Raw genomic sequence first — 12993 nt, 5'->3', positions numbered from 1 at the left:
CTATGTCAATACCGTCCTCACTCATGTACTTATTTCTCCTCAAGTCCTTTAGTGTGAAAGTGTCTCTAAGTTCTATTTCAAGCAATTCATTTACACATCCTTTGCAATACTTCTCTATAAAATATTTCTGTCGTTCTTTACTAAGTTTCTTAACAGCTCTGAAGAACCATGTGTTTTGACTCAAACATCCTTCACAACTTCTCTCATTCATTCCTAGTTCTTTCATGTCATTATCTTCAACCTCTATGGTCTCATTGACTAAGGTCAAAGGGTTCTTAGTCATTGCTGGTCTTATCTGAAACAATGTTTGTGCAACAGGTTTAACTAGTTCAGCAACGTCCTTCCTTAATATGAATAGCTGTTTCCACTCATCTTTGCTAACAGTTCTTTCATAACCACTGACAGTAATGATTTCATTTGCTGACCTTAGACACTTATGTTCTATCATTTGTATTGCTTTTGTGTAAGGCTTTCGTGAGCATAGGTTGTATATGTCATTCCTGCAATGTTCATTCATGCCAATAGTACTAAATCCTTTCTTTGCTGTTGAGTGCATAATATCCATTAGTTCCTGTGTTCGTATTGCTGTCTCATAAAATACAACAAGACCTTTGTCATCTATGACGTACTTACCGAAAACATTGCTTATATTCTTTAACCATGAAATAACATCCTCATTCATGCTGTCAAACATGAAGTAAGGTCTTACATACTCTTCACTTATAAGATACTCCACAAAGTACTTGTTAAGCTCTATGTCCTCGTGAGCGATTTCATTAGGTTTGATATTAGTTCCTTTTGTCATTGCTGTCATGTACTTCACTCTCATAGTTCCTTTCAATAGCGTAAAAGTACTTCATTGTTTCATAACTGCTCTAAATTCTGTTCAAAATTCGTACAACATAACTTTTAACATTAGTGAAAGAACATGAGCGAAACAACAACATCTAACATTACAGAAGAAGTCAATGACAATGCCGATGAAAACATTACAGAAGGAGCTAGTGAAAATATTGACGAGTTCAGTGAGGAAGAAGATATTGAGGACGTCAATGAGAACGTTAGTGGGGAACAAACTCAATGGGAAACATTGAGAAATCATGAAGATTATGAGATTTGTACGACATATCCTTTTACTATTCGTCGAAAGAAAAACAAACATATTAAGAGTGAATGCTTAAATAATCATGGTTATATTGAGCTTAGTTTAAACAACAAAACACATTTAAAGCATAGAATTATTGCAGAACAGTGGATTGAAAATCCAAACAATTTGAAAGAAATAGACCATATAAATCATGATAGAACGGACAACAGAATCTCAAACCTTCGTTGGTGTTCTAAATCTGAAAACAATAGAAATAAAAGCAAGTATGGCGATATAGTTTATGAGTTCGTTGATGAAATATCTGACGAAGCTGTTGAAATAACAGATTATGGTAAGCATTCGTTTGAGTTCTACTACTATGTTGAGAATGAGGACGCATTCTATTATTATACAGGTCTTAACTATCGAAAACTTCATATAAACTTTACAAAAACAGGTGCTGCTTATGTTTGTATGATAGATACAGAAAACAAGAGAGTAATCTTATGCATAAACAAATTCAAACGCTTGTACGGCTTCATGTAGGACAAACATTATTTTTCAACACTAACGCCAACACGTAGGACAAACATTCATGACTAACATTACTGTATAACATAAATGATTTGTCATGATTTAATCGTAAATGTTTTGTCATGATTTCATCGTAATGAGCGTAAATGATCCAAAAATATATTTTAGGTGAAGAGGTGAGATCTCACCTCTTTTCTCACCTCTTTTCTCACCTCATGAATTTTCATGACTTCTTCATCGTACATGTTTTGTCATGATTTCATCGTCATGAGCGTAAATGTTTTGTCAAGACTTCTTCATCGTATATGTTTTGTCAAGACTTCTTCGTATATGTTTTGTCATGATTTAATCGTATATGTTTTGTCAAGACTTCTTCATCGTAATGAGCGTATATGTTTTGTCAAGACTTCTTCGTATATGTTTTGTCATGATTTAATCGTATATGTTTTGTCAAGACTTCTTCATCGTAATGAGCGTATATGTTTTGTCAAGACTTCTTCGTATATGTTTTGTCAAGACTTCTTCGTATATGTTTTGTCATGATTTAATCGTACATGTTTTGTCAAGACTTCTTCATCGTAATGAGCGTAAATGTTTTGTGAAGAATATAACAACCGCCTGAATTCAGACGGTTGCTTTTTATACAAAATTCACACAGGAAAATTCTTGAGTTTTGGTTGAAAGAATACGGTCAAGCCAAAAGTGGCTCGACCTCAAAACAAACATTTTATGAGCTTACTAAGGCATTTATGAATGAATTCAAAGGTATTTGCATACATCCTGACCTCGTTCATTTTGTTGCTGAATGGTGCTCTGTAAAGTATGCATTTTATGTCAAAGATATTATGGACTCCATAGATAAGAAAGTTCATGAGAAGTTAGATGAAGAAGAACTCGAAGATACAGTAGAGAATGCAAAAACAAGCATTTTATGAGCTTACTAAGGCATTTATGAATGAATTCAAAGGTATTTGCATACATCCTGACCTCGTTCATTTTGTTGTTGAATTCAGCAAAAATAATGTTTAGGGTAGATGGTTTTTAGGTGTCACTACGTCACCATGTCACCAGGTTAATTAACTTCTCTTAAAATTACTGACAACATGACATTTAGACAACAGTCCAGGAAATATATTTTATCGTATATGTTTTGTCATGATTTTATCGTTTATGTTTTGTCATGACTTCATCGTAATGAACGTAAATGTTTTGTCATGATTTCATCGTATATGTTTTGTCAAGTTTCATCGTATATGTTTTGTCAAACATGAACGTAAATGTTTTGTCAAACATGAACGTAAATGTTTTGTCATGATTTAATCGTAATGAGTGTAAATGATTTCATATAATTGCTTACCTCGGAAAACCGAGAGAAGAGATTCCATATGAAAATCGCAAGAATTTGGCTCCTGGTTTGAAATATTATTATGTTCATAGACTTCATCGTATATGTTTTGTCAAACATGAGCGTATATGTTTTGTCATGATTTCATCGTACATGTTTTGTCATGATTTCATCGTATATGCTTTGTCATGATGATTTTATCGAAACTAAACGTATATGTTTTGTCATGATTTCTTCGTATATGTTTTGTCATGACTTCTTCATCGTAATGAGTGTAAATGATCCAAAAATAATGTTTACGTTCATGTTTGACAACACAGCAGGGGAAGGCAGTTATGAATTATTTTTGAAGAACTGAAGGTGTCACTACGTCACCATGTGTCACCAGGTAATTTAACTTCTCTGAAAAAATGAGACAACATGACATTTTGACAACACAGCAGGGGAAGGCAGTTATGAATTATTTTTGAAGAACTGAAGGTGTCACTACGTCACCATGTGTCACCAGGTAATTTAACTTCTCTGAAAAAATGAGACAACATGACATTTAGACAACAACACAGGAGGAAGGCAGTTATGAATTATTTTTGAAGAACTGAAGGTGTCACTACGTCACCATGTGTCACTCGGTTAATGAACTTCTCTGAAAAAGTGTGACAACATGACATTTTGACAACAACACAGGAAATAAATGTTTACGTATATGTTTTGTCAAGACCTCATCGTATATGTTTTGTCATGATTTCTTCGTATATGTTTTGTCATGACTTCTTCATCGTAATGAGTGTAAATGATCCAAAAATAATGTTTAGGTGAAGAGGTGAGATCTCACCTCTTTTCTCACCTCATTGAATTTTCATGATTTCTTCATCGTAATGAGTGTAAATGATCCAAAAATAATGTTTAGGTGAAGAGGTGAGATCTCACCTCTTTTCTCACCTCTTTTCTCACCTCATTGAATTTTCATGATTTCTTCATCGTAATGAGCGTAAATGTTTTGTCATGATTTCATCGTACATGTTTTGTCAAAACTTCATCGTATATGTTTTGTCATGATTTAATCGTATATGTTTTGTCGAAACTTCATCGTATATGTTTTGTCATGATTTCTTCATCGTAATGAGCGTATATGTTTTGTCATGATTTCTTCATCGTAATGAGCGTATATGTTTTGTCATGATTTCTTCGTAAATGTTTTGTCGAAACTTCATCGTATATGTTTTGTCATGATTTCTTCGTAAATGTTTTGTCGAAACTTCTTCATCGTAATGAGCGTAAATGTTTTGTCAAACATGAGCGTAAATGATCCAAAAATAATGTTTAGGGTAGATGGTTAGATCTAACCTCATTTCTACCCTCATGAATTTTCATACGGAATCTCTTCGTAAATGTTTTGTCGAAACTTCTTCATCGTAATGAGCGTAAATGTTTTGTCGAAACTTCTTCATCGTAATGAGCGTAAATGTTTTGTCAAACATGAGCGTAAATGTTTTGTCATGATTTCTTCATCGTAATGAGCGTAAATGACCCAAAAATAATGTTTATGTTAGAATGTTAGATCTAACACCTTTTCTAACATGTTTTCTAACATGGAGGATTTCATTAGATATAAATATTCTTCCTTCATTTCATTCTATACACAATTTACATCATAGACGATTTAATAGATATAATACTTTACTGTTTCATCTGATATAAACATTCTTCCCTAAACATTATTTTAGTTAAAGTCCATCAAATATTTTTAGGATACTTTACTGTTTCATCTGATATAAACATTCTTCCCTAAACATTATTTTAGTTAAAGTCCATCAAATATTTTTAGGATACTTTCACCAAATAATATTTATATCTAATGAAATCCTCCATGTTAGAAAACATGTTAGAAAACATGTTAGAAAAGGTGTTAGATCTAACATTCTAACATAAACATTATTTTTGGGTCATTTACGCTCATTACGATGAAGAAATCATGACAAAACATTTACGCTCATGTTTGACAAAACATTTACGCTCATTACGATGAAGAAGTTTCGACAAAACATTTACGAAGAGATTCCGTATGAAAATTCATGAGGGTAGAAATGAGGGTAGAAATGAGGTTAGATCTAACCATCTACCCTAAACATTATTTTTGGATCATTTACGCTCATGTTTGACAAAACATTTACGCTCATGTTTGACAAAACATTTACACTCATTACGATGAAGAAGTCATGACAAAACATATACGATGAAGAAATCATGACAAAACATTTACGATGAAGAAATCATGACAAAACATATACGCTCATTACGATGAAGAAATCATGACAAAACATATACGCTCATTACGATGAAGAAATCATGACAAAGCATGTACGTTCATGTTTGACAAAACATATACGATGAAGTTTCGACAAAACATATACGATGAAGTCATGACAAAACATATACGATGAAGTTTTGACAAAACATGTACGATGAAATCATGACAAAACATTTACGCTCATGTTTGACAAATCATTTACGATGAAGAAATCATGAAAATTCAATGAGGTGAGAAAAGAGGTGAGAAAAGAGGTGAGATCTCACCTCTTCACCTAAACATTATTTTTGGATCATTTACACTCATTACGATGAAGAAGTCATGACAAAACATATACGAAGAAATCATGACAAAACATATACGATGAGGTCTTGACAAAACATATACGTAAACATTTATTTCCTGTGTTGTTGTCAAAATGTCATGTTGTCACACTTTTTCAGAGAAGTTCATTAACCGAGTGACACATGGTGACGTAGTGACACCTTCAGTTCTTCAAAAATAATTCATAACTGCCTTCCTCCTGTGTTGTTGTCTAAATGTCATGTTGTCTCATTTTTTCAGAGAAGTTAAATTACCTGGTGACACATGGTGACGTAGTGACACCTTCAGTTCTTCAAAAATAATTCATAACTGCCTTCCCCTGCTGTGTTGTCAAAATGTCATGTTGTCTCATTTTTTCAGAGAAGTTAAATTACCTGGTGACACATGGTGACGTAGTGACACCTTCAGTTCTTCAAAAATAATTCATAACTGCCTTCCCCTGCTGTGTTGTCAAACATGAACGTAAACATTATTTTTGGATCATTTACACTCATTACGATGAAGAAGTCATGACAAACATATACGAAGAAATCATGACAAAACATATACGTTTAGTTTCGATAAAATCATCATGACAAAGCATATACGATGAAATCATGACAAAACATGTACGATGAAATCATGACAAAACATATACGCTCATGTTTGACAAAACATATACGATGAAGTCTATGAACATAATAATATTTCAAACAGGAGCCAAATTCTTGCGATTTTCATATGGAATCTCTTCTCTCGGTTTTCCGAGGTAAGCAATTATATGAAAATCATTTACACTCATTACGATTAAATCATGACAAAACATTTACGTTCATGTTTGACAAAACATTTACGTTCATGTTTGACAAAAACATATACGATGAAACTTGACAAAACATATACGATGAAATCATGACAAAACATTTACGTTCATTACGATGAAGTCATGACAAAACATAAACGATAAAATCATGACAAAACATATACGATAAAATATATTTCCTGGACTGTTGTTCTAAATGTCATGTTGTCAGTAATTTTAAGAGAAGTTAATTAACCTGGTGACATGGTGACGTAGTGACACCTAAAAACCATCTACCCTAAACATTATTTTTGCTGAATTCAACAACAAAATGAACGAGGTCAGGATGTATGCAAATACCTTTGAATTCATTCATAAATGCCTTAGTAAGCTCATAAAATGCTTGTTTTTGCATTCTCTACTGTATCTTCGAGTTCTTCTTCATCTAACTTCTCATGAACTTTCTTATCTATGGAGTCCATAATATCTTGACATAAAATGCATACTTTACAGAGCACCATTCAGCAACAAAATGAACGAGGTCAGGATGTATGCAAATACCTTTGAATTCATTCATAAATGCCTTAGTAAGCTCATAAAAATGTTTGTTTTGAGGTCGAGCCACTTTTGGCTTGACCGTATTCTTTCAACCAAAACTCAAGAATTTTCCTGTGTGAATTTTGTATAAAAAGCAACCGTCTGAATTCAGGCGGTTGTTATATTCTTCACAAAACATTTACGCTCATTACGATGAAGAAGTCTTGACAAAACATGTACGATTAAATCATGACAAAACATATACGAAGAAGTCTTGACAAAACATATACGAAGAAGTCTTGACAAAACATATACGCTCATTACGATGAAGAAGTCTTGACAAAACATATACGATTAAATCATGACAAAACATATACGAAGAAGTCTTGACAAAACATATACGCTCATTACGATGAAGAAGTCTTGACAAAAACATATACGATTAAATCATGACAAAACATATACGAAGAAGTCTTGACAAAACATATACGATGAAGAAGTCTTGACAAAACATTTACGCTCATGACGATGAATCATGACAAAACATGTACGATGAAGAAGTCATGAAAATTCATGAGGTGAGAAAAGAGGTGAGAAAAGAGGTGAGATCTCACCTCTTCACCTAAAATATATTTTTGGATCATTTACGCTCATTACGATGAAATCATGACAAAACATTACGATTAAATCATGACAAATCATTTATGTTATACAGTAATGTTAGTCATGAATGTTTGTCCTACGTGTTGGCGTTAGTGTTGAAAAATAATGTTTGTCCTACATGAAGCCGTACAAGCGAATTTGTTTATGCATAAGATTACTCTCTTGTTTTCTGTATCTATCATACAAACATAAGCAGCACCTGTTTTTTGTAAAGTTTATATGAAGTTTTCGATAGTTAAGACCTGTATAATAATAATAGAATGCGTCCTCATTCTCAACATAGTAGTAGAACTCAACGAATGCTTACCATAATCTGTTATTTCAACAGCTTCGTCAGATATTTCATCAACGAACTCATAAACTATATCGCCATACTTGCTTTTATTTCTATTGTTTTCAGATTTAGAACACCAACGAAGGTTTGAGATTCTGTTGTCCGTTCTAATCATGATTTATATGGTCTATTTCTTTCAAATTGTTTGGATTTTCAATCCACTGTTCTGCAATAATTCTATGCTTTAAATGTGTTTTGTTGTTTAAACTAAGCTCAATATAACCATGATTATTTAAGCATTCACTCTTAATATGTTTGTTTTTCTTTCGACGAATAGTAAAAGGATATGTCGTACAAATCTCATAATCTTCATGATTTCTCAATGTTTCCCATTGAGTTTGTTCCCCACTAACGTTCTCATTGACGTCCTCAATATCTTCTTCCTCACTGAACTCGTCAATATTTTCTACTAGCTCCTTCTGTAATGTTTTCATCGGCATTGTCATTGACTTCTTCTGTAATGTTAGATGTTGTTGTTTCGCTCATGTTCTTTCACTAATGTTAAAAGTTATGTTGTACGAATTTTGAACAGAATTTAGAGCAGTTATGAAACAATGAAGTACTTTTACGCTATTGAAAGGAACTATGAGAGTGAAGTACATGACAGCAATGACAAAAGGAACTAATATCAAACCTAATGAAATCGCTCACGAGGACATAGAGCTTAACAAGTACTTTGTGGAGTATCTTATAAGTGAAGAGTATGTAAGACCTTACTTCATGTTTGACAGCATGAATGAGGATTATTTCATGGTTAAAGAATATAAGCAATGTTTTCGGTAAGTACGTCATAGATGACAAAGGTCTTGTTGTATTTTATGAGACAGCAATACGAACACAGGAACTAATGGATATTATGCACTCAACAGCAAAGAAAGGATTTAGTACTATTGGCATGAATGAACATTGCAGGAATGACATATACAACCTATGCTCACGAAAGCCTTACACAAAGCAATACAAATGATAGAACATAAGTGTCTAAGGTCAGCAAATGAAATCATTACTGTCAGTGGTTATGAAGAACTGTTAGCAAAGATGAGTGGAAACAGCCTATTCATATTAAGGAAGGACGTTGCTGAACTAGTTAAACCTGTTGCACAAACATTGTTTCAGATAAGACCAGCAATGACTAAGAACCCTTTGACCTTAGTCAATGAGACCATAGAGGTTGAAGATAATGACATGAAAGAACTAGGAATGAATGAGAGAAGTTGTGAAGGATGTTTGAGTCAAAACACATGGTTCTTCAGAGCTGTTAAGAAACTTAGTAAAGAACGACAGAAATATTTTATAGAGAAGTATTGCAAAGGATGTGTAAATGAATTGCTTGAAATAGAACTTAGAGACACTTTCACACTAAAGGACTTGAGGAGAAATAAGTACATGAGTGAGGACGGTATTGACATAGCTAGTGTTATAAATGACTTAAGAAGATGTGTTGTTGTTATTGACGGAGCACGTATGACATATCTAGTGAAAGATTATGATGGAATACGAGACACAACAACACTTGTGTCAGTAGATAGCAAGGAATTCAATAAGCTCATGAAGAGTATTTATGTAGGACGTATTGAGGAGAAGGATGTGAACGCACTGATGATTTATGAAGCGGGTCAGAACAAGAACTATCTTATGAAGTCAGGCATGAGATTCTTTGACGAAAGAGATGACATTACAGCTATTTCAGAGGATATGAGTATGAGGTACTGAATGAAGTAGATGAAAGCGTTATTGAAGGATATTTGAAACATGTTCACGATGTCATATGTAATGAGGATGAAGAGCTTTATGAGTATGTTTTTGAACTGGTTCGCCTACATCGTTCAAAATCCTTGTGGAAAGACTGGAACAGTACTTTTGTTAATAGGAAAGCAAGGAACTGGTAAGAATGTACTTAGTAATGTTCTATGCGAGCTCATTAGCAAGTACGCCAACAATAATATAACGGCAATAGAGAATGTGGTTGGTAGATTCAATGCTGCTATTGAGAACATGAAGCTCATCGTATGCAATGAACTAAGCTCATGCGATACGTCTAAGGTCATGAACCACGACGCACTAAAGTCAATAGTAACAGAGACTCAGTTGGACTTAAATCAGAAGTGTCAGCCAGTAAGAAAGATAGAGAATGTTTGTAATATCATCATGATATCTAACAACTTCAACTCAGTAAAGATTGACAAAGACGACAGAAGATTTGTTGTCATTGACGTAAGCAGCAGATACAAAGGAAATTACGAATATTTCTCAAATCTCATTGAAAGCTTTAATGAAGAGTTTTATTCAAACTTACTGACGTACTTCATGAAGAAAGATTTAAGTGAATTTGATGTAAGGAAGATACCATTCACCAGGGCTAAACAAGAACTCATCGAAATGAACAAAACACCTTACCAAATGTTTTACGAGGAGTTCTATGAAAAGTTTGTATCCGGATGGAATTGTACAGAGTGCTACAGAAGATATAAAGAATTTGCGAAGGAGAATGAATTCTTTGCATGTAGTTCAAATGTATTTGGTGGCAAGATGAGAGAATTTGTGAAGAGAAGTAGAAAGCGAGACGGTTCTGCAAGAAGTTATATTTACGAAGCAAGTATGATCTTAGAAGGTCGTGGAAAGAAAGAAACAGTGAATTATGAGGAAGTGCATGAAAAATTCATGGAGTACATGGGAAGCAATATAACATACAACAAAGACATATACAGTGAGTTTAAGTACTACTGTGAACAGCATGAGATTGAAGTAATGAGTAAAGGAGACTTTGAAACGCTTATGAAAGACAGTAAGGAGGTCGTTCATGAGAACAGTGTTGAAATAGTTCATGAGAACAGTGAGGAGGTCATACATGAATGCAATGATGAAATAGTTCATGAGAACAGTAAGGAGGTCATACATGAGAACAGTGATGAAATAGTTCATGAGAACAGTGAGGAGGTCATACATGAGAACAGTGAGGAGGTCATACATGAGAACAGTGAGGAGGTCATACATGAGAACAGTGAGGAGGTCATACATGAATGCAATGATGAAATAGTTCATGAGAACAGTAAGGAGGTCATACATGAGAACAGTGTTGAAACGCTTATGAAAGACAGTAAGGAGGTCGTTCATGAGAACAGTGTTGAAATAGTTCATGAGAACAGTGAGGAGGTCATACATGAATGCAATGATGAAATAGTTCACGATGTCGTTCGTGAAGAAGCCATTGCAACAAAGAATGAGATAAAGGATTTCATAGAACTTAACAAGGAGGAGTTTAAAGAAGGCTATGAAGTGAAAAGATGTGAAGAAGATTTCTTGGCGTATTTGAAGAAAAAGAGACTAAAGCCAATGGCTCAAAATAAGTTTCAATCGATGTTTGAAAAGAAACGTTTGAGCTATGGTGGTGTAAGAAGCACATATTACTTTGTTAAGAAGTGAGGACATTTATTTTTGTCGTTAGTGTTGGAGTTTGTGTTTGTTGTTAGTGAGAGAATAAATTAAATCATGAACTTTGCCATGGTCTCTGTCCCTAGTAGTTTTTCATTAAGTTCTGGAAATAATGAAAGTCATGAACTTTGCCATGGTCTCTGTCCCTAGTAGTTTTCATTAAGTTCTGGAAATAATGAAAGTCATAAACTTTGCCATGGTCTCTGTCCCTAGTAGTTTTCATTATCTCACAGAGTTAATGAAAGTCATACTTTCTATCAGATGAAGCATGCAGATGAACATAATGAAAGTTAATGAGTTTGCCACGAGTTATGAATAAAATATTGGCATATTAGATGAGATAGCTGATGAAACAGATGAAGATAAATTAAATCTTGGACTTTGCCACACTCTGTCCCTAGTTCCTCAAAATCCTTGACAACGTTGCTTAGAAATTTTGGTTCAAAACCTCATCTGATTTTAATCTGTTATGCTACCTGTTAAGTTTCGCGAGATTATAAATGTCATGGAGTTATATAAAAAGGAGGGACAGCTAGGGACACTGGAAGTACTTGTAAGGCTATCTGTTAAGATTGCATGAAATACTAAAAAGTCATGAAATCCATTATCGCTGTGCTAGCTTCACCTTAGAGTAAAATGACAAATAAAGTCACTGAAGCAATGAAACAAAAGTTTTTGGTAGAATACATTAAATCAGGAACTATTCCAGAAGGTTTTTACATTCATACTATGAAGGATGGTAGAGTTCAGTTTAGAAAGATAAAGCAACCATTAGATAGAGAAGGTATATTAAGGAAGATTAAACTTCATGAGGACAACATTGCTGAACTTAGGAAGAAGTTAGAAGAGTTGGATAAAGGAAGAGAGTTATAAAGCAATGAATTCAACAGGGTGAAAAAACAGGTGAGATCTCACCACTTCACCTAAATTTATTTTTGTGCTATGTTTTCATACGTGTGAGGGTGGTGATATCATTAATTTTTAAGTTTATTTTTTATTTTATTTTTATGTAAATGACGAAAACTATTGAGATAACAAACTACAACGGTCATGAGTTCAAGAATTTGTTCTTCGTTCCTCGTGAAAATACATTCTATCAGATACGAGGGAGAAAGGGTAAAGTTAGTTTGAGCGTTTATGAAGGAATGAAGAATGGAAAGTTTATACAAGCATACGATACAAACGGTAAACGTGTTTCATTAGCTTTGTCAAAACTTACTAACATTTATTTTGACAGTGACTTTGACTCTGACGATTGGAGCGACAGCAGCGATACTGAAGAATATGAACTATTGTGTGAAGCACAACAATGGGAAGAGTTGCAATACTTTTGTAAGTGAGAACGTTTATTTTTTACAGTAGTGAGGTGAAGTGGTTGGCGACTTTATAAATATTTAAGGTTAAGTTGGTGTTTGTGTTTGTGTTGTAAAACATACGTTAACGGTTTTGTAAAGTGTCAAATTCACAAGTATTGCGTATGGAGGAACGCAGTGCCTCCGTACACGAGACTTGTATACTAACTATTCTCTCTGCAAATCGTTTGATTGCACGTGGTTTTTGAGCGTACATCTCTGGAATGGACGGACCTGTAAGAGGAATTTCAAGATCTTTGAATGCATTTAGCTGTGCTATCGCTCTTTGATTGTCA

At 33.9% G+C, this 12993-nt stretch overlaps 2 protein-coding genes and 1 pseudogene across 3 annotated transcripts, besides 3 other annotated features; all 3 read left to right on the top strand.

The window, feature by feature from the left end:
- Positions 1-307: part of a mobile genetic element that runs on past the window's edge.
- A 621-nt stretch (positions 308-928) lies between these two features.
- Positions 929-1633, top strand: TVAGG3_0481430 (His-Me finger endonucleases family; the record flags this gene model as incomplete). The annotated part of the gene is made up of 1 exon (XM_051235853.1): positions 929-1633. One exon carries the CDS (start codon positions 929-931, stop codon positions 1631-1633), a length of 705 nt encoding a protein of 234 aa, XP_051093677.1.
- Positions 1634-2212: 579 nt separating this feature from the next.
- On the top strand, positions 2213-2556 carry TVAGG3_0481420 (annotated as a pseudogene). Its single transcript has one exon. A coding segment is annotated over exon 1 (344 nt).
- Positions 2557-9017: 6461 nt separating this feature from the next.
- Positions 9018-10538: a mobile genetic element.
- A 1820-nt stretch (positions 10539-12358) lies between these two features.
- On the top strand, positions 12359-12685 carry TVAGG3_0481400 (uncharacterized protein; the record flags this gene model as incomplete). The annotated part of the gene is made up of 1 exon (XM_001309986.1): positions 12359-12685. The coding sequence occupies one exon, from the start codon at positions 12359-12361 to the stop codon at positions 12683-12685; it is 327 nt and encodes a 108-aa protein (XP_001309987.1).
- Positions 12686-12866: 181 nt separating this feature from the next.
- Positions 12867-12993: part of a mobile genetic element that runs on past the window's edge.

Source organism: Trichomonas vaginalis, chromosome II (assembly GCF_026262505.1).
Source record: "Trichomonas vaginalis G3 chromosome II, whole genome shotgun sequence".
Classification (NCBI taxonomy): Eukaryota; Parabasalia; order Trichomonadida; family Trichomonadidae; genus Trichomonas; species Trichomonas vaginalis.
The sequence above is the reverse complement of the archived record's forward strand: the minus strand, read 5'-3'. Positions and strand labels throughout refer to the sequence as shown.